The sequence below is a fragment of the Pomacea canaliculata genome, linkage group LG13 (genome assembly GCF_003073045.1).
Source record: "Pomacea canaliculata isolate SZHN2017 linkage group LG13, ASM307304v1, whole genome shotgun sequence".
Lineage (NCBI taxonomy): Eukaryota > Metazoa > Mollusca > Gastropoda > Architaenioglossa > Ampullariidae > Pomacea > Pomacea canaliculata.
The window spans coordinates 15,981,801-16,003,233 of NC_037602.1; the positions used below are offsets into that span (position 1 = coordinate 15,981,801).

A 21,433-nucleotide genomic window follows, 5' to 3' on the forward strand; every position below is an offset into this window, starting at 1 on the left:
CTTGTAACAGTATAAGCTCAAACATCTTTGCCAGGATTGGAGAAAAGTGTTGCAGCATCAGCCATTGATTCCGAAATGTTGGTGAAAAAGTTTTTGTGAAAATTAATTAGCACTGTTGCAAGATGTACGAACACTTTAGCGTCAGACTTCGCTGTTCACACTACCCTATCAACCTTTCTGTGCATTTACCCTCCACCAAGAACAAGCCAACAGACCTAGCTCAGCACCTTGTTGGTAGACAACAGAAGACTGAAAGAACACAAAATCGTATCAGCAATCAACTTCTTTCTCTTTATTTTCTCACTTTGCACACATTTTACAAGTATCCATCCTTAATCACACAGTTGTTATATGTTGTGCTGATTCTAGTGAATGCTTGCACTGAACAACCCTGCTAGCAGCCAGATATATAAAACAGCAACGAGCAGCAATTTGCTATAATATAAATATTTATGTTGGCTCATGTTTTGATTGCAGTCATGGTCCTGTTAAATGCAGAATATTTTGAACATCACCAGCAACAAACTCATTTCTGTAGCTGCTTACAGTTGTTGAAATCTAATATATATAAAAAAAAAAAAAAAAAAACAACATAACCTGTATGTACTTCAAGACTAGCCCTAAGAAATCGTCATATCTTGTCTGTAAAATGTTCTGAATGTTGACTGAACATGTTTATGTCAATAAATGATACTTTCATGCCAGACCGGGCTAATTCTAAATACATCATTAAAACAAAATTATACTGAGGTTCAAAAATTATAACATTTCTTCTCAGACTTCATTGTTAGATGAGAATGTGTTTTAAAAACTGTAACAAACTAGCAATGCACTACTCTGCGTTTTTAAAAAAATAGTTGTTTATGGATGATCCTTTGTCCTTTCTATGATTTAAAAATTGGCAGAGATTAGGAGTGAAAACAAAATGTGGGTGTAAGCATTTATGGTAGTGGCTTTTAATAAGTTGATATTGCAGTTGACTCTGCATTCCTATATGGGCTTCTCAAATTCCTTTCAGGAAATCCCAAGCAGACAACTGCCACCAGTAATGACCAATAAAATCACTGACACAACCTTTTGTTTGTGCAGGATAAAGATGAGCATGGGAGACAAAATTATTTTTGTGAGAAGCAGTATGTACAAGGCAAAGAAGCACAGAACATGGATGACCATACTAAGGTCATGTGTAGAGAGTAATCAGGAATTAAGAATGGGAATATTGAATTGTGATGGAGCATAGCCCACCATTGTAATTACAGTTAGCTATCTGGCTTATAAATATGAATGATACTTAGAATAACAAATCTGTAGATACCAGATCTTCATGTTTATTGCAGACTCCTGCCCCCTCTATGAAGCATTCATTTGTCATTTAAGGACAAGGAGAAGACATCCTCATAGTTGTCCACAAAATGCACGGACAAACCCTCTGTGATGAAGCTGGGCAAATCAGCAAAATCTTTTCGGTTCTCCTCAGGCATGATAATGAAATTAATACCTGCTCGCTTGGCCTGCACAGAGTAGAAAAATTTAACTCTTTACAGTTCACTCACAAATGTACAGCCAGAAACTATGTCCACCCAGTGGCTGAGTAAAAACTGAAATTTCAGGAGTTAGGTCTAAGGTTAACTAAGTAGGAGTTAAAGTCAACTTTAAGATCAATGTATCCTATTCTGCTCTTTAGTTTAATAATTTACACGAAGAAAAAAAATTATTTGAATTTTCTACCCAATGCTAAGTTGCCCAATCTTTTTATTCCACAGGTAAGATTTCACAAAGCATTGTATTTTCCATGAATCATTATTTCATACCATGCTGAAATTAAAGGCGAAACTTTCATCATATGGCAGTGAAGAATGGATAAGATCCTGGCAGAGGGAGATGAGGGTACTTGTCCAGCCAGATAAAAGCAATTAGAAAAGAGTGACCACTATAGTAGCCAGGCACTGTCTGTGCTCGTCATCTCCCTCCCTTGTGTTGAACCATTCTTTCCCACCTGAAGCTAAAAACAGTTTAAGCCAACAAAAACAAAATGAGGAAGTTAACTCACAGCAATCGTTTTCTCCTTGATGCCTCCAACAGGAAGTACTTTTCCAGTGAGGGACACCTCTCCTGTCATGGCAAGGTTTTGACGAGCTGGGCGATCCAAGGCCAAGGACATAAGTGCAGTGGCAATAGTACAGCCTGCACTGGGGCCATCTTTCGGTGTGGCACCCTGTTCAAAACAGGAGTTGACCCATGACATCCATTTCAAGATTAAATGACAAATAAAATCTATGATGGATGCCAGTTTCCGACAAAATGCATCTTAATGGGCGATTTTAACGTCTTTGTTCCCAACAGTCCGAATCTGTATTTATTCACGCTTGCCTATATTTTTGCATGCTCACATGTATTTATGCATGCTGCAATTAACTTCCCTGACACAGAATGATCTTATTAAGAGATCATGTCTTCTTTGTTCCAACAGTCATGCACCTGTAGTTTTGCACACTCACCTCAGGAATATGCAGATGAATTTGAGCATGCTGAAGGATCTGGTTGTCAGGATGATGTCGTGCCATATAAGCCCTGGCAAAGCTGTATGCCAGATGAGCACTCTCCTTCATAACATTACCAAGGTTACCTGTGATTTCTATGGAGCCAGGTTCATTTTTGTCACTTCTTTCGAAGGGCTTTTTTAAGGCAGTCTCTATGTACAGTGTGATCCACCTGTAAACAGAGTTGGAAGCTGAAATATCACAGCCAGTAAGCAGTGGTAGGGAGAAAATGCCTGGGTCAGGAAGACAGAACAAGCACGAAAAGATTAAAAGCCAAACCCAAGTGGAACATGAATTAAGTTCAAGTTAACAGAATACACAGCTTTATTAATTTGTTCCAAAAATGTCTAGTGATGTAATATTTAAGAGCAGCACAAATGGATTGACCTAAATTCATATTTCCAATATTTCTGTGGCCTGCAGGTGACATGAGAGCTTTAGAGCATATGCTGATGATTTATTGCTTAATCAGCAAGCTGATCTTCGTGATGTCCAAAACCCAGAAGAAAACTGTAATATTTTAAGGCTTGCATCTTGCAAATGCAACAAAATGTTTTGCTCTGATTTTGGTATATTATATGGTATCTTTTAATGAACTAACCTCATTTGAAAATCACTTTGCATTCAGGTTAGTCTTTAAGACAAAAAACAGGAGGCATAAGTCAAGGCAAGATGCCTAGGAACTTAAACATGCTTCATTACATTAAAAAAAAAACCCAAAAATCACAATCCCCATTTCCCCCCCCACAAAAAAACAGAAAAACAAAAACAAAATATATTCAGAAAGTGACTAAAGATTTACACACAAATAAAACCTGCAATGTCGGGATGCCCTATGCTCAGCTAAAAGATGTCGAGTGCGAACCAAAAGTGTTCGAATATGGGGGTATATGCTGGTCAATGGGCCCACAGATGACACACACATATATGTATAATTCGGAGCAGGGAAAAAAAAAGAAAAGAGATGAGAGGCATCTACTTAGTGTAGCCTGAATTCGTAATGTGCTACTACTGTGTTTCTTTGTTACAAGCCCTGTCCAGTATAACTACTTTTAAGAATGTTTGAAGATATTTTCTTACCCATTGAGGTCCAAGCCAGGCCAGCAATGACACCAGGTGGTGTAAAATCATACATGCGGTCATGTGAGAATAATGGTTTACCCACAAACTCCTGCAGGTTGAGGGTGTCCACTCTAATGTCAGTTATAGACTCACTAACAATCTTAAGTGCTGCTTTGCGGTAGATCTGCAAAACACAGCAATTATGGTCAAAATCACAGTTGTTTATGAAGCCAAAAGCAGAATGGAAGGTCTCTATTGCAAGGAAAAAAAACTGATAGATATTTCCATGTACATGCAGTGAGCACCTGTGTCAGGTTAGAACTGTTCTGTTTTGGTCAACATAACATGGCACCTCCCTGCCCATTCTTCAGCTAAGAGAAAAGTTCACACAAGACAACAAAAACAAGGTTAATTTTTACCTTCTCTATGTGCTTCTGCAGGTTTCGAACACCACTTTCTCTGCAGTATGACCTAATAAGCGAGTGCAAAGCGTCGTCAGTGACAGAGACATGGTCTTTTGACACCCCAGTGTGTGTAAGTGCTTGAGGCACCAGGTACATCTGCAAGTTATATAAGCATTTTCTATCTCATTAAGCTGAACGTTTTGTTTGGATATGTCATCTACATTAGTTATCTTTAATGAAATACCAGTATTTATAAAGCTCTTTAGTAAGCAATAATGATGTGCAGCATTTCATGTGACACATATCATAATGAAGGTTATCACTATGCTATGGCTATGTCGATGACAATAATAAAAAATCAAATTAGTTAATACCTTTGTTTCAAGCTAAAACACAGCAGGCATTAAATAACTAACTATAGCCAAGTTATAGTATAAAACACCAAGAGACTAAGTAGTATAACAAAAACCATTTTCTCTATTCCCTTTTTCAAAGATAAACAGCAAGTCAAAGGCAAAAGTTTGTTGCATAAAACAATGAAGACCTGAAGGTGATTTTATAACAATTTAACCATTTTCTTACTAACTGCACAAACATGAAAACTCAACAAGTGTAGTGTCATTAATTTTACCTCACTGAATGCTCTTTTTACAGGCATACTTTTCAGCAAAGAAGACCATTTCATTGCAAAATATCTTAATCTAAATGCATATCTATGAATAATGCCAGAAGTGATAGTGTTTGTGAAATACAAGGTAAACCCAGTTTCCACAATTACCTTTGCAATGTTTAATTTTTCCTCAGCCACATAGCCAGATATATCGATCATTTCCATACGATCTCGCAATGGTTCTGGTATAGTGTCCACCACATTGGCTGTACAAATGAAAAGAACCTGGCACAAGATAAAGAAAAGAAGTCACTGCAGATTTTCTTCAATACTTTAAGGTTTAATCAGAACAAAAATATATGTTTAAGCTTTTAGAGAATGCCAAATCACACAGTAGCTGTATCATTTACATTTTTTTATAAAAAAGGAAAGAAGACACCATGCAAACAAAAGAAGAATGTTCATTTAATGAAAGATTAGGTAGGTCCAACTCTTTGAAAAATGACAAACATGGCAAATTCTAGACATACCTTTGAGAGGTCAACTGTAACATCAAGATAATGGTCAAGGAAGTTAGCATTCTGTTCTGGGTCAAGTAGCTCCAAAAGTGCAGAGGCAGGATCACCTTGGTAGCCACGGCCTAGCTTGTCCACCTAACACATACAAGAGAACCTCTGGTAAATTCTGATCAAGTCATCTCAGTTTCCATAGGCTTAACTCAAAATATAAGCCAGAATGACTGAGCATACTGTGCTGATTTTCTGCTTCATACTTAAAGTTAAAAAGGAAGCTGATAGCCGAGCAAGCATTGCTCAAACCATGTGGCAAGAACATTAGCCAATTCGATACTCCATTTCACTTGGCTGTGGCACTTGACTCCTAAAAGCTTGAGAAGGCAGTGAGTGAGATGGGTGCTACCCTCACAAATGCCAGCCTTGAAAAAGGTGGGATCTCTAACACATTGCTATCATGGTCAAAGGACCACCCTCACCTTTGCCTCCAGTAAAAAGAAACCTTCACTGGGCAAGAGTAATTCACCTTATCAATGAGTACAAAAGTAACTCACCTCATCAATGAGTACAAGAGGATTCTCTGTCTTAGTCTTCTTGAGACACTGTATCAGCTTCCCTGGCATAGCACCAACATAGGTGCGCCTGCACAAGAACAATTTAAAAAATGAACATCATAAGGAAGAATCAGCGATCATTTTCTCCATGTTTTTAAGCAAACATAAAATGCATGCAACTTATTATAACCATAAAAATGTACAAGATTGCAAATGAAGCCCCTGCCATCTTTTTGCTTTAAGGGAAATGTGTTTTAAAACAACACAGTCAAAACTTGCATTTAGTTTCTTAACGATAAACATATTTTCAAAGAACAATCTCAAATGTTACCTGTGTCCCTTTATTTCTGCAACGTCGGTCATGCCACCAACACTGAATCGGAAATACTGTTAACAAGACAATAAGTAATAAGACTAATGTTTAAAAAAAATCATTTGATATATAACATTTATATTCAATGGGGATAAAAGACTATGTTTCGTTTTACTGCTAAATCTAGAAACAATCACCACCCCTACAGGGTATTATTGTAATCTAAGAAATTCACATTGAGAAAGTTTGAAAAGTATTGTTTCAAGGGATATTTCACTTCCTGGTGTGAAATCAATATGTACAACAAAGTAGCAGACTTATCAGATTATTACCTCTCTGTTGAGGGCACGGGCAATAGACTTGGCAATGCTGGTCTTTCCAACACCTGGAGGTCCATAAAAACACAGGATTTTCCCCTGAGTGTGTCCCTTTAGTTTACTCACTGCAATGAATTCCTGAAAAACAGAGGCAAATGATTGTCATCTCTTCTAGCAGACACCAGTTCATATCTTCTAACAAGATATCAGCTTCAAAGGGAATGTCCAATTAATGGACTCCTAAAACCAGAATACCTTAGCAAAAGTGGACAATTTGTTTGCAGGTAGATTCTGAAAAAAAAAAATTTTGAAAAGAATAGCTTCACTGAACAAAGTGGTTGGAACGAGGTGGATGTTGGTTTCTATAATTTTTTCCTGAAAAGCATCATAAGACAAAAAATTTGATGCCCCTTTTCATCAATAACATGCTTATGTGTGTGAGAGGGAGTGGAGAAATGAGATTTGTTTGTGTTTTACGCTAAGCCCATATCAAGGTGTGAGAGAGTAACATTACATTAAGCAAAATTATAAAAGCCAACAACAAACCAGAAACTAAAATCAAAAACTAGTAGAATAACAAAAGTCTTAAATCTTAGACTAAAACCCTATCTTCTTTCAAAATGAAAAAAATAGCTCCTGATGGGATAAATCTAAACATGTAGACCAAAGAATCTGTGATAAAAAATTTCTTTGGGTACTCTGGAGACCAGGACATTTTATTAATGTAACATGTTACCAACCAGGATGCGTTTTTTCACATCCTCCAAGCCATAATGATCTTCATCCAGCACTTGACGTGCTCTAGCCAAGTCCAGTGTCTCCTCACTATTGCGTCCCCATGGTAATGTTGTCAGCCAGTCAAGATAGTTCCGTGTAACACTGCCAGCAAAATACCCATGCATTTCAAAGTTGCAAAAAAAAACCAGAAAAACCCTTAAAAACCTACTTTATATCACAAACATCTAAATTATCCAAATAATTATTTATTCAAGCATACAATAATTTACTCCAGACAGTGCAAAATGTCTTGCTGACAAAGATGAGAACTGCTAAGTTGCAAAATCATAATCATGCCAACACAGTGCATGCTATTTTTGTATTATCTTCTTGGTCACTACAAGTACCAGTTGTCCCTCCCTCTTTGGCGAGACCTTAGGTGTGTCTCTGCCCAGACCTTGTCCTTTTGGATTAAGACTGTCATTAAGAATGCTTATGAACAGCTATCCCCTTCAGCATCTCCATGGTTTGAAGATGAGGCAAGGATAGTGGCTGCTAGCCAAGACTTCCTTTGGAATGTAGTTCTAGTCAATATTATGACCTCTGTTGGGCGGCACTCTGACTCTACCTTTGGTACATTCTATTAACAGAAAGGGTCCACACATTCTGCATCTGAAGAAGATTCCATCAGTCTTGTTACCCCAAATATACTGCTTGGTCAGCAAGTGTGGTTTGGCAAAGTCCACCTCATGGAAAACAGGGTTGTATTGATGCTGAAATGCATCACTAAAGGCAAATCGAGCTTGGTGGATCCAGAAAAGAGGTACTGTATCTCAATTAGGCATTATTAAATTGTAATATATCGTCTAGGCATCCCTTTAATTTCCATGCCTAATTATCTCTTTTTATCCCCCCCCCCCCTAAAAAAATGTTCAGTGGGGGTGGGAACCGAGACAAGTACAGCCAAGTCCATTTTGTAACACTACCTACGATGTTTCCACACACACTCTGACTGTAATGCTTACTTGAACTCAGAAGAGTGGCTTTCCAAGTAAGACAATTTGTTCAGCTCTTCATCAATAACGTCCATGACATGCTTGGGCACAGTGAGGTCCTAATATGGAATGCAAATTTTCAAATAACATCAAACGACTTTCCTTTACAAGGTAGTTAAGCGCCTAAAAACTTTTTAAAAAGTGCTCTGTAAATCATGCTCTTTTGTTAATATATAAGATTAAAGAGATTCTTAACAATCATTAAAATCTATGCTTAAGTTTAGAAAATCAAAGTAAAATTTCAGTTTACCATATTAACCTTAATAATACATGGTGATATCATGTTTACTTCAAACAAAGTGAAAATAACTTGTCATATTGTAAAAAATCCCCATGCCCAAAAAGTTTTCATATACAAAATGCTTAATTTAAAAAAGCACCATTTATGTTAATGAACATTCACACTGTTGTAAGGATGTAAACCTTAAATACTAACCTTTAGTCTGGAACGGAACTTTTCTTCAATTGCATCCTTATCATCCTTTTCCAGTCCCAGCTCTTTCTTTATAATCTTGAGCTGTTCTCGCAGGATGTATTCGCGGTGCTGCTTTTTTACCTTGTCTTCCACCTAGTAGGTTAATGATATTAGAAAGGGTAATCATCAAAGGTTATTATTGGTCAAAATATTGTGCTAAGACCCCCCTCCATTAAAAAAATGTAAATTTGACCTAAAATATATGATGAGAGAGTAGTAATACACACGTTTATACACTCATAGACAAATACATCTTTCAAGGGCAAAGCTGGCAATATGATGACCAGTTTAAACAGCAAAAAATATAGTACACCATTGAACCACATAGGGGTTAGAGGGGCTTGATCCTTATGCAGTTGAAAATCCGTCTTTAACCGTTGAATTTATAAAAACTCAACTACTATCAACTTATTGCTGACTAAGCCTAAGACATACCTAACTTTTTCTTCAGCGAGTTTTATCAGAATTTTGCAAAACTCAAAAAAATACTTGTTATCTGCATATACATGGACCTATGTAGTTCAAGCTTGTGTTGTTTCAAAGGTTAACTGACACCAGAAAAAATATATAATTATTACATTTATTTTAAAATAAGATTTGTTGGGGAAATCTGCTTTTACATAAAACAAAATATCTGTCCTATGGCAAATAACCAAAACAAATAATATTGAAAATATCAGAAACATCTCACCTCTTTCCCAATGCGTTGTTGCAGTTTGCTGAGTTCATATTCCTTCTTCAGCAAGGACAGAGCAAGCATTAATCGCTTTGGAATCTGCACACACACACAGACACATACAGATTTAAAAATGCACCTTGTCTGTTCACATGCTGGCTCTATCAACAATTGTTGACCTAATATTCGCTCCAAGTCTGTTGATACTTCAGCAAAAAATGTCACTATCATGCAGCAAATACCCCCTAGTGCGGTGACATATATTTCTGGGACCAGGTAAGCTATTTGCTGCCAGGGTATTTTCTGCATGGCTTATGACTAATCTGCTAAGCTCCTAGTATTTTATAAGAGCTTTGCAGACTTCTGAATGTTAGCTATCCTGCTAGAGCTTGTAGTGTACTGTGCATGAGGCCCCTATTTGCAAAAATGAATTTCAAACTGATATTTGCTTCACGAAATCTAATATTATAGCCATAAAGAAAATGCTAATTTTATTCCTCTCTACAGCCATTTATCATGGTAAACTCACAAGTAAAATTGTAAAGAAATACTGAAAACTAAAACAATGTATTTGATCAAAACTGACAAAAGCAGCAACAAAAAATTTTATAACCCCTTTTTCCAAAAAAAGAAAAGAAAAAAAAAAATCAACATCAGAAAAACAAAATATGAAGAGGACAAATGCAGCCACTAAACATAATAGTCATGAGCCACCTCTACCCCCAAACACACAAACACATTGACACCTACATTTGTCTCCTCTAGCACCTGCTGTAGTTCATACTGCTCTCCAGCTGTCAATGCTGCGCCTGTACTCGGTGAAGTATCAAAAGGAACAACATGAGAACATAAGTAATCTTAAAACTTATTATTTATACTGTACACGTTAACGCTTGGTTTTGTTTGTTTGTGTTTAATTCTGTGCCAACAGCTAAGGCTATATCACAGCAACAAAAAGTAATCTTAACTTTAAAAGTTTATGGACAAAACCTCCAAAGTGATATAACCATAACATTCTTTAAAAAGTCAACACAAGAAGTAAACAATATGTAAAAGAGTGGGCAAAGTGTAAAGAGGAGTGGTGAAGCCCAGAAAGGCCACCAACAAACAAAAAAAAACAAAAGAAGACAATTATCAAGGCCCACAGGGGCTTAGTGCTTGGTGAGTTAAGCTTGGATACAGCTGACCACCTATGTATGGCAGTAAGCTGATACAATCCCGATATGCCCATCTTTAAATGTGTTGACATCAGCTCAAAATTTAACACTTCTCTTTCTTATGCCACTAGATATGACCTCACTGTCATCTTAATGAAATTCATGCACAATCTTGAAACACATCAGACCATAACATGCACTTTCAGTACAGATAAGCTGCTACAGACATTGCTGATAACCATCTACCACAAAGAATTTTCCATACTAAAACTGTAGAGACACATGACATAAAAATCAAATTAACATTTTCAATTAATAGGACACAGAAGCCGGAAACAACTGGCACTAGTTAAAAAGGAAAAGTCACCTAGGTCGCTAATGTATACAGGGTTGTCAATCACTCTCTGTCCTGCCTGGATGATCTGTGCAAGGTTCTCTCTGAAACATTCCGTTCAAAGTTCACACCTTATAACAGCATCTTACTTAATCAAGCTTGTCTACATCAGAATTCTCATTAAATATTGTGGACTGTCCTTGATATGTGGGCAGCTTTCTTGAAATACCATTATGCATATTACAAAAAATGGACAGGCACACCATAAAAAACCCCTCTGAAACATAATAACAGAAATGTCACTGTAAAGAACATGTTTTTCCCATCTACTGACCTGTACAGTGGATTCATAGCAATGATGTCTCTGATGGTTTTAACAACTTCTGATGTCAGGGCCTGATAACATACAGATATTTAATTTTATTATTCAAGTATGATTTAAAAGAAAGAAAAGATTCATTTCCAAAATAGTAAGCATGCAACACTTCATTTAGAGTCTGTCTTGTATGTTATCTCCTGAATGAAATAACTTTCGTGTTTTGTGGCAAATCCTGTTTGGTGCTTTGAAAACAGTGGATAGCCTGGTGGTTATTGGCCTGAAGGCCTGAAAGTACACCCACACTTGCTTACTTCATTTTCTAAATTAGATGTCTTCCATGATATCATTTACTGCAGAACATCACAGTAGTGTTTGACAATGCATAAAGCACCAGATCAAAATGATATAAATACGTAAATGGATCTGCAGCGCATGAAGGACGTTGACAGGTTGGAGTTGTATGGAAAGTGTTTTATCAGTAGATCAAAAAGGCATCCTGCAGGCTACCCTTTGAATAGCAAAATATGATTTTCACCTATGTGATCTGTTCTAACGACTGGATCTGTGGTGCATTTACAGCCTTGATTACAGTTTTTTATAATTATTTGTAAAGCGCCATGAGCTTGCCAAAGGGCTGAGAAATGACACAATATAAGTATATTTTAATATTAGATGTCCATGTTGTGCACACTTTTGTGTAGGTATTGTACTCTTTAGTCCTCTATGACCATGTTTTCCTTTTGAAAATAAAAATGTGACATCTCACCTTTACTTCATTGGTGCTTTCAAATGGTTCATTAGTCACATTTTCAGTGTTCACCATCAACACTTGCGTGAAAACTTGTCTCCCTCCTTCCTCAGATGGTGCTTCAGGTTTCTCTTCAGAAGATTTCTCTTCTAGCATGTCTGAGGCCTTCCGTCCATTTTTTCGTCTGCCCCTCCTTTTTTGTTTCGTGTCCCCATCTTCTGGGCTACTGATAGCACTGGCAGCTGCAATTAATGTACTGGCTTCGTAGAATGCATCAGTTAGCTCACACCCATGTGTACGACAGAAATCTTTATGGCAAGGTTGGCGAAAAATGTGGCTTTATGATTTTAACTAGGTGCATTAATGTATCTATAAGTGAAGACTGCAGCAAAAGCCCTTTGCAGACAATAGCTATTTTTATAATTTTAAAATGAATTTTTAATATTTTTAGTTTATCCATTAATGTCAGGAGAATAAAGCAACACAAAGGGACAAAAGCATGTATATATAAATCAAACTCTTTGTCTACTCTTCCAGAAATCTACTTTCTGCTATAAAATAAAATTTTAAAAAAATTCCACAATTAAACACCACAAAAACCCCCAAAACTTTTCTTATATCAGCCTTTATTTTTCATAAATTGCATTCCTGGTTATACATTTAGATGTTATGTCCCATGATTTGGAAATTTGGAAGAACCTGATTCCATCCTGATCTACATAAAACAGAAAAATTACACAAAATGGTACCTTACTTCTAGATGCACATTCCGATTCTGTAAATGAAAGATAAGCAATCACTAGGGTGAAGCCACCCATGTAACTCACCATCTGCCTCTGGTTCATCGACCAATACCAAATCAGTTATCCTGATCCTGAAGCATAAACAAACGATAAGTATTTAATAGATTTAAGGCATTTAACATTAAAATTACAAAGATCAGTCTTCCAGCATTATCAGATTACATATTATTAGATACCATTTTTCTAGTTATTTACATACAGAACTACAGATTAGAGAATGAAATAATATATAGTTGCTGAAAACAAAGTTATCAAATTCAATAGTAAATAATAAGATAAAATAATAAAACAAAACAATCTCTAAAACTGATTAGGAATAAAGCATCAACAAAACAACTGAAATAGATAAAATGTTCAAAGCAAACAACTTAATCTCAAAGATCTAATGCTATTTTTGCCTGTGTGAGTAAGAAAATAGTCCTTATCAAGATAACACTAATTTCTATTATAAATAATAACAACAATAAACATGTACTTGAAAGCCCTCTTCTACAACATACTCTAAGCACCAATCCATTTATGTAACAAACAACATGAACAGCAGAAGTTGTACAACAAATAATGGGCTATTATTATCAACCAAATTTATCCAGAGCTAAAATGAAAAGCATACCTGCGATGTGCCATAACAAGCATACGAAGCCTGTCCCCTAAATCCTGCATTTCTGTAATTTGCACAAATGTGCCCACTCTGTAGATGTCATCCAAGCTGTCTACCACCTCCTTTTCATTCCTGTTACAAAAGGCATCATCCACTGACATGTACAGACTGAGTACCCATGGCAACTATCTACTACTGTAGCTATGTGAAAATAGGAGATTCTTATTAAGTTATTTACTTGCAGAAATAGCATGCCTTCTTATTATAACCCAAGACACTATCAAACATGGGCAGTATGACACCATTTCAATAACAGTCATCACACAATATAAAAGGAAACTGAACAGGTTTTACATTCTGTAGTCAATCAATACTATACACGTACATGTATTTATAATAATGAAACTATTCAATTCTGAAATTCTGTAAGCACTCTTTTAAAAACCAAAAATATTGAACTGATTCCTATCTCCTTACATCTCATCCTTTTTAAGAAAAACTCCAGCATATGGCTGACTCAGCTGCACTTTCCTTCTCAAGAGATTCATCAGGTTGGGATCGCTGATCTGTGAAGGTAATAATTATGTAGTTTATTTCTAGCTTCTTACTTCAGGCTGAATTACCAGTTTGAAGAAAATGTCTTGAACATTACACAAAGTTTAAAAATTTTGTAAAACAGTTCAACTGAGAAGAGTTTCTAAAAAAATACAGTAATATTTGTCTTTGGAAAGAGAAACCTGAAACTGAAAATGCACAAATTTTAAAGCAGGATGTTGTCAGAGATGCTAGGTTTAAAATAAAAATACTTGGGACTAGTTTCAACTGTATAAACCACTTTATCCCTTTTATGTCACTAGCGAGTATATTGCTTCTCTGATGACAACATAAAACGTCTACACGTTGTCAGATGATAACCAAAAATGTCTACATAAATTTGTTTTTAATAAATTTTTAATATGTTCTGGGCATTTATGAGCCCAAATGTGTTTCTCAATAAGAATAAAAAGTAGAAAAAACCTCGAGCATTTTGATGAATCTTGGAAAGACGGGATTACGATTTATTGCGATGACAGGAACGCGGGGGAAAAATTCTGGCACCGTCATTGCTGTCAGTGCTCCCATGAGGGGGATAAAAGTTTGTGCGGGGACACTTTGACCTTCCCCAGCCCCGTCTTCTTTGTTCTCAGGAGGTGCAGACGACGCTCCGTCTTCACTTCCACCTCCTTCACCTGAACCCTGCTCCCCACTTCCACCAGTGCGTGTGCTAAAATACCGTGTTTGGATGAACGGTTGTTGATTGTTTACAGTCGAAGAAGACGAAGAAACGATGTCAATCCGAGATGAAGACGGGAACAATCTATTTTTAGAATACTGGGTGAAATATAAACGTAAAGGTTTTCCTGATTCTGTTGTTTTCTGAGAACGTCGACAGTTTTTCGCGTTTGTAGCGTATTGTTTGGATAAGAGATGGCATCGTTCGGTTTTTGAAGTAGCAGCCGACGGATGATGAAAGAGCCTCCCATGCACAGACGAAAGTGAATGAGACTTTACACACTTCAAACATCTGTTAACCCTCTGTAAGAGTCTATCATTAATCTGAGATGATGTCCAGCATCCTTCCTTCCCAAGATTTAGAAGTGAAGATACCGAATTAATGTGTTTTGTTACGCACGTGTTTCTACAACGCAACAAAGCCGCCATGTCGTTCTTTCTGCATAAGTTACATAAGGTAGCATGCAGAGCTAGCCCTAAATTAAAACGAACCAAATAGGGATAGATTCATTTTCCTTTATGACGATACATGTTTACTTTATTTTCCGTTATATTACTATTGTCTATTTTTTACTGTAAGTAATAGAAGGAACCAGCTCCGGTTAATAATAATGACAGGCAAAAATGCTTCGTAGACTTTCTACACTGTTTTCCTCCGAAATGATAATTGTTCCTCAAACTCAAGACACCCATAGCAAGAATCGACTTATTTATCAATTCGACAATGAAATATTAATTTAGAGTTTTATTGAACACCCGTCCTTCACACCTCCAGCAAACGAAATCCAGTTCAAAACAAGACTTCTACAACATCTATATCAAAACCTTTGAAAGCTTTACAGCTGCCTCCCACCCATTACTATAACAAGGAACATGTACATGTATGTAATAATTACTGCACCACCTTGGACGTGTCAAAGATACCAGATATAAGTAATTAGTTTAAAAAAAAACTTTCAAATTGGCTATCTACTCCCGTCTTAGTACATAATCTAATTTTTCCTCTCGTTATTTTAACGCCTTTTTTTTGTAGTAATGCAGTATTTCAATTTCTTTTCTTTATTTTATATTAATAATAATTTTATGTTTATTAATATATTTTAAAAAGCATAACTTATTTGGTTTCTATCGTAAATAAAGATTTTATGTGGTTGACAATAGCTAGACACTGCCTTTATGCAGACACGAAAAAAAAAGAACGGCTACTCCTGTTGAAGAAACGGCAAAAGCTACCACGACTATTGCAGAACTTATCACATTTACCACAGACTTACACTTACAGAGACTATACGTGCAGAGATATATATCTATATTATATAGTAATTCAGATCATGTCAGCTGCTGTGTACTCCAGTGAACACGAAGAAGCTTCGGATACGTCGCTTGTACTGAAACAGTTAGGAGAAACTGTTTATGGTGGGTGACCTCGATAATGCCTTTTAATTTGAACCGTATAATACGAATTCGTGGTTTAACCGTAGTTTGCAATTTATTCGTATTTAACAGTTAAGTTGACAACATTACTGCAGTCATGGCTGCGTAACTCATTGTTGTGCGAGGTAAATCGAATCTCATGATTTTCAAGCGTTATCCCCGTTAGAAAAGCTTTGTTTTATTGCTTACAACCAAACGTGCATGCAGTGTCAGAGGACAATCGCTTCTGCTAACAAAAATAAGTAAGATGAAGATATACGGAACATCTCGGACAAGAAAACAAAAGATAAAAATGAAATTATTTTATAAATTACCTTTCAAATATAATTTTGTATTCATTTCATTAGGATTGCTAGAAGTCATTTGAAGCAATTAATGGTGACATAAGACTCTCTGCCCTGCTTGTTAATATCTTTCCAACAAGTAGTTGATTTTTCGTGAAAGACTGTACGGAAGACGAAGAGTGTGTGCCATCTTTGATGTCATATGGCCTAAGCATGGGGATCTATGCCTTTTAGGACATGGGACGTTTTACACTTTTATCTTTCGTTGCACTTATACATTTATTTTTGCAGGGAAGTGACATAGTTTTGACTCTATATATATATGTGTTTGTTTTATTTATTTCTAATTTAAGACAGAAATGTTTGAAACATATTCAGGTGTCTTGCAGATATTATTCGAGATGTACAAGATCCAGAAAAGTCTGAAACCTTAGAAGAACTAAATGTGGTATCAGAAGAAGGTGTTACTGTTTCCCAGCTACCTTCAGGACAGAAGGTGATAAGGATTGAATTTGTGCCCACTGTACCACATTGCTCTTTGGCATCATTAATTGGTAAGATTGTCGAGTAGCTATGTCCTAATAGTGTAAGATATTATTGCTTACTTTTGTGCTAGGCTAAAGCAGTTAAGCCTCTTGGAAAATAGAAAAATAGGTTGTAGAGACATATCTGCATTGTTTTTGTTAGTGAAGCAGGCACATAGCACTCTCACAGAAATCTGATTATGCAAAATTACTAGTAATTTATATTAAAATATGGTGCTTCAGGAAAGTTATTAATAGTAGTGCTATCGGTTGTAATATGCTGTAATGGTTACGACTTTCTGTGATCTTTTCTTTTTCTAGGCTTAACCATACGAAGAAAGTTAAACAAAATGCTCCCAGAAAAACACAAGGTAAGAAAAATAGCAAGATCGGGAAATATGGCTGCTTACCATTCAGATTGTTTTCTATATTTGTGTAGAAGATTAAAGTGGCCTATTTATTTAATATGAAAGTCTTTTCACCTGTTGAAAATTTTACAGTATTAGGAAGAGTGAAACTCCCAGGAGATAAGCCTGTCAAATGTATTTAATTGGTATTAGAGATTTTTTTCAGAAGCAGGGGCAGGAATTTCAGTAAAATGATGATTTTTTACTGATGTGAAGATAATGATAAAAAATTCCATCCCAAAATAGATTTTTTTTTTCTTAAACAGACATCCCCAATGATAGCCTGTGTTGCTATATTTTTTTGAAGAAAAGCTTTGCAAAAGGTGCAACAAGCACAGTGTTTAGAAAATATAGTACTGGCCTTTGTGCCAATAGTCTTAGTTTTTAGTCTGCAATACTGAATAATATTTTTCAGGATTAAGAAGAATGGTCACATATATACAAGATAGAATTTATATAATTTTTCAGTGGTTTGTTTGAGATATATGAAATGTTTTATATGCGTAGACAATAACATTGTTTCTTTGTGCCATCTACAGCAATAAATAGTTCATTTCAAACTTATTTGGTACTGATACTCTTTAGAATGATGTTACTGGTCATTGAAATCTTTTTTCTTATTTTTATTTTTGTTATTATTCTGAAGATTGACATTTTCATCAAAGAGGGCTCCCATGCAACTGCAGATGAAAGTAAGTTTATAATAAATAAACATTATTGTTTTAAATAAAAATTATTGTCTTATTGTGAGAGTAGTTATGCAGGTGAACATATTTAATTATTTGATAGGAAAGTTTTCTGCCTAGTTTTCTCATTAAGGGAAGTGGGAATTGTGGCAGGGTGGTGGTGGTAGAAGGTTTGAAACCTTAAAAAATTCACCAGCTGGAATACTATGCTGTTAAAGCTTACATCATTATATACAACCCAGAACCTGCACTTCACATTCTTCATCAACAGGATTTTTTGTCTTGTCATTTGGTGTGCCCCTCTCCATTTATTTGCTGACATATATTGTACTTAGCCTGTATGTATGTTATGTGCATTTTGTGTCTTACTTTGTGTATTAGCCCTTCTCTTGTGAAGCACATTGAAGTTCGTGCTTTAATACTATATGCACATGAGGTTCACAACTGAGTATGAAACTTATTGTGTAATATTTTCTTTATCAAGAGCTTCCTAGAAAGAAAAGCTCTTAGTATGTATACTTAAATTCACACACGGTATCATTTTTTTCTTGAGTGTTGCTAACATAATTTGCCCTTTATCTGCTCACCACTATTGTTAAGGACCTTCACCTTACATATAATGGGAGTTAATGAGTCGTTTAGCTCCATGTATGGTTACCTCCCTTATATCGTTGTGTTCTCACAGACACCATGAAAAAGGGGCAGAAAGGACAAAGAAAAGATAGAAATCAAGGATTAGTCATGTATGGTTATCTTGGTGGAGTTGTTTATTTATTACTGTGAGCTGCTTCCAAATGACCCTCTGGGACAAAGAAAGCCATATTGATTTGTTCTTGCCATTTATTGTCTTTCTGAACTTGTAGTCAGCATTAACTCACTGGACACTAGTGATATATTTACTGACACTGTTGCCTGCAAGATCCAGTTTATTAATATAACTTATATAGGTAATATTCAATATTGATTACTATATCTTTAGTGAGATTTCCATCGCCATGCACTATATTATTCATTTATCAAATGGATTCACTTCTATCTCTTTTTCTTTATGGGCAGTTAACAAACAGATCAATGACAAGGAGCGAATCTTTGCAGCTATGGAAAATCCAAACCTTCGGGATATAGTGGAAAGATGCATAGCTGATAGAGAAAGCTGACATCTTGGCAAGTTAACATATTCTTGATAAAAGAAAACTCAATTAACGGAAAACAGTTGTTGCAGTATTGATCAGACCCAGACAGCAAAATTGATTATATTTTGTCTTCCCTTTGTGGTGGGAAATTTGTGCTCCAAAAAATCATTCTTTTATGCTGTACACATGATCTGGCTGAATGAGTAACACAGTGTGGTCCATATTGGGCAATTATTTTTTTATCATTTTGAACAGTTCATGTGTGTGATTTATAGTATATGTACAGATGGATCAGTCGTTATTACAGATTTGTAGAATTTGATTATTGCACAATTGATGGAGTCTGGAGTGCATGCTTTTATATTCAATAGCAGAACTGTGTTTATAGGTGTTTCAGTGAGAGACTTTTGAAGACATAAGTATACAGCTGCACTTTGTGATGCTTAGTTGTAAAACTTATTTGTGTTTACCTTTTGGTCAAATCAGTAAGTCGTTTATGTACAAATTTTCTTTCTAAAATGTTACCTTTTTTTAAGGCTGTGATGGTACTTTGTGTTCAGCTTTTTTTTTACTACCTATTAAAATAGATAATTTTTTTTTTAAATTAAGCATTTTGTCAAGAATTTCCTAGTCGGAAGAAGAAGTTATGTGCAAAATTCCAGGTAACTGTTTTTAGGAGAAGAATGAGGCAAGATGAAGCTTGGTTGAGGTTTTCTTGGGAGCAGTGAACAGTTTGTAGCTAGAATAATTACTGTTAGCACCCTGTCCAGCAAATGATTCTTTTACGCTGACTTAAGTGAGAAGTGTATGAAAGCTGTTTTGTAAGAAGAAGGGGCTGGTATTATACCGTATTACCTAAGATTACATCAGGGCAAAGCAGCCTGGCCTGTTACAGATACTACATGCAGTAAAAAGAACAGCATTCCCGAGACGAGATCTGAACCCAGGGCAGCAAGTCCTCACTGTAATTGGTGACAGCTGCTAACCGTTGGGCCACCGGACCGCTAGAAATGTATTTTAATAGCACTTTCGTGCACCACGGAGCAAATAATGCCAATTTTACTGCATTAAGACTTTGTAAAGGAAAATTTACCACTCTATAAGATGGTTAAGATTCAACGTAAAAATACGAAAACAGCAGAAAAATACAATGCATCTTTCTAGGGATGTACAATAGGGTTCATACTCTACCGAGTCTACAGCACAAACTGCGTCTCTACAATATGGCGGCCGCGAAACTGGATGCTAATATATTGGACACAGATCATGACTATGCTGTGCTAAAAAGTGATCACTCATCCTCCACAAGAAAACAACAGCCAATTTCGTTTATACAGTTGATTGTTGCTATTTTTTCAATAAAAGGATGGAACCTCTTGTGGAGTTGCTTATGTTCTCAAATAAGACTGTTTCTGAACGGCTTGAAATCTTATCCATGGTGTCTGCCTATGAACTGCTTTTTATTTGATTTTATTTTGGGATTTTTAAGTGCGCTTTGCTGAGGAAGAAGTTTTTCAAGGTAAGTTATCAGCTTTGTTATTGATCTTGACATTTAACCCCTGAAAAGAAAAGAGTGATCGCCTCAAACACTTGACTGTAGCTGTACGTACGTAAATAAAGTAGGAAATACGCTGTATCATATAGTTTCGCGAGGAAGCCTGGGAAGATCTTTCAGAGAATAACTCATTTTTTGATGTATCAGTTGACTATTAACAGCTGACGATCAGCTTTGCTGGTACTGGTCGTCGAGGGTGGAGTGGGGTGAGGGTGGCGAAGGAATTTGATAGACGCAGCGGGTTGACAAGGCTCGCCACTCTAGGGCCGTCTCGGGCAGACAAGTCCTGCATGGTGTGACCACGAACTTGTATTACTGGACTGCTGGCAGACGATTTTTTTTTTCCAGTTAACTACTAAGTTGAGGCATGAGACAACACAAAGCTTCCGGTTTATTCACATTTGAGATTAATTACTAAAACGAGGCATGCTACTACAAAGCTTCCGGTTTAGTCACATTCTTTGTGTATGCTCGCCGAGACTAACAGCGGATCACTTCACAAGAGGCATTGGTCTTGGCAGACATACAGCAGTCCACCTATACACATCCATGGTGTGACCAGTCCATTCCTATGTGTTAGCCAGCAAATTTCCGCTGTCCGCCTCGTCCTCGACCACTCAGAAGGAAAGAGTGGGTAAACCAGACCAGCTTTTGACGCTTCACTGTTGCCAGAAGGGAATTTTGATGCCTTCTAGGTTGGCGACTGCGCTTCGTACATATCTGTTGATTAGATGTGCCACAACAGTATAATTCGATGTAAGTTGTTTGGCATCAAAGCAGCAACAAGGAAACCTCTTCATTTACCTTCACGCTTGATCTTGATGGCATGTCGTAGTATCTACATATCTACTGTTCGCATGCGTGGCATAGATATCCAGACGCCGATGTACAACTCGGTCCACGAAGACGATACCTATAGCCTTAGCAAGCTGTTAGTAGCC

General features: G+C 36.4%; 2 protein-coding genes across 3 annotated transcripts; one reads left to right on the forward strand and one right to left on the reverse strand.

Moving 5' to 3' along the window:
* Positions 1-268: 268 nt before the first annotated feature.
* On the reverse strand, positions 269-14,927 carry LOC112553873 (lon protease homolog, mitochondrial-like). Of its 2 annotated transcripts, XM_025221346.1 has the most exons (22): positions 14,215-14,927; positions 13,675-13,763; positions 13,210-13,329; positions 12,621-12,667; positions 11,812-12,035; positions 11,061-11,122; positions 10,760-10,830; positions 9,986-10,044; positions 9,251-9,334; positions 8,521-8,652; positions 8,055-8,143; positions 7,053-7,191; positions 6,328-6,450; positions 6,014-6,069; positions 5,683-5,770; positions 5,147-5,269; positions 4,785-4,901; positions 4,022-4,162; positions 3,621-3,786; positions 2,499-2,731; positions 2,051-2,215; positions 269-1,511 (listed from the first exon to the last, which is right to left on the reverse strand). In XM_025221346.1, exons 1-22 carry the CDS (start codon positions 14,896-14,898, stop codon positions 1,362-1,364), a joined length of 3,162 nt encoding a protein of 1,053 aa, XP_025077131.1. In that variant the 5' UTR covers positions 14,899-14,927; the 3' UTR covers positions 269-1,361. The 2 variants fall into 2 exon arrangements, with proteins under 2 accessions (XP_025077131.1, XP_025077130.1); XM_025221345.1 differs by lacking the exons at positions 269-1,511; positions 2,051-2,215 and having other exon boundaries at positions 2,549-2,712.
* Positions 14,928-15,674: 747 nt separating this feature from the next.
* LOC112553875 (MIP18 family protein galla-1-like) lies at positions 15,675-20,313 on the forward strand. Its single transcript, XM_025221348.1, has 5 exons — positions 15,675-15,885; positions 16,577-16,741; positions 17,033-17,082; positions 17,765-17,810; positions 18,861-20,313. The coding sequence occupies exons 1-5, from the start codon at positions 15,801-15,803 to the stop codon at positions 18,959-18,961; spliced, it is 447 nt and encodes a 148-aa protein (XP_025077133.1). The 5' UTR covers positions 15,675-15,800; the 3' UTR covers positions 18,962-20,313.
* Positions 20,314-21,433: the final 1,120 nt, after the last annotated feature.

Bases quoted from the DNA above. Each gene is read 5' to 3' on its own strand.
- LOC112553873 (XM_025221346.1), bottom strand. From the start codon at position 14,898: ATGGCGGCTTTGTTGCGTTGTAGAAACACGTGCGTAACAAAACACATT. The intron at 6,451-7,052 runs GTTGGTAACATG...TCTGTTTTTCAG, and splicing joins ATGTGAAAAAACGCATCCTG to GAATTCATTGCAGTGAGTAA. The intron at 4,902-5,146 runs GTATGTCTAGAA...ATCTTGTGCCAG, and splicing joins TTACAGTTGACCTCTCAAAG to GTTCTTTTCATTTGTACAGC.
- LOC112553875 (XM_025221348.1), top strand. From the start codon at position 15,801: ATGTCAGCTGCTGTGTACTCCAGTGAACACGAAGAAGCTTCGGATACG. The intron at 17,083-17,764 runs GTAAGAAAAATA...ATTATTCTGAAG, and splicing joins TGCTCCCAGAAAAACACAAG to ATTGACATTTTCATCAAAGA. The intron at 17,811-18,860 runs GTAAGTTTATAA...CTTTATGGGCAG, and splicing joins CCATGCAACTGCAGATGAAA to TTAACAAACAGATCAATGAC.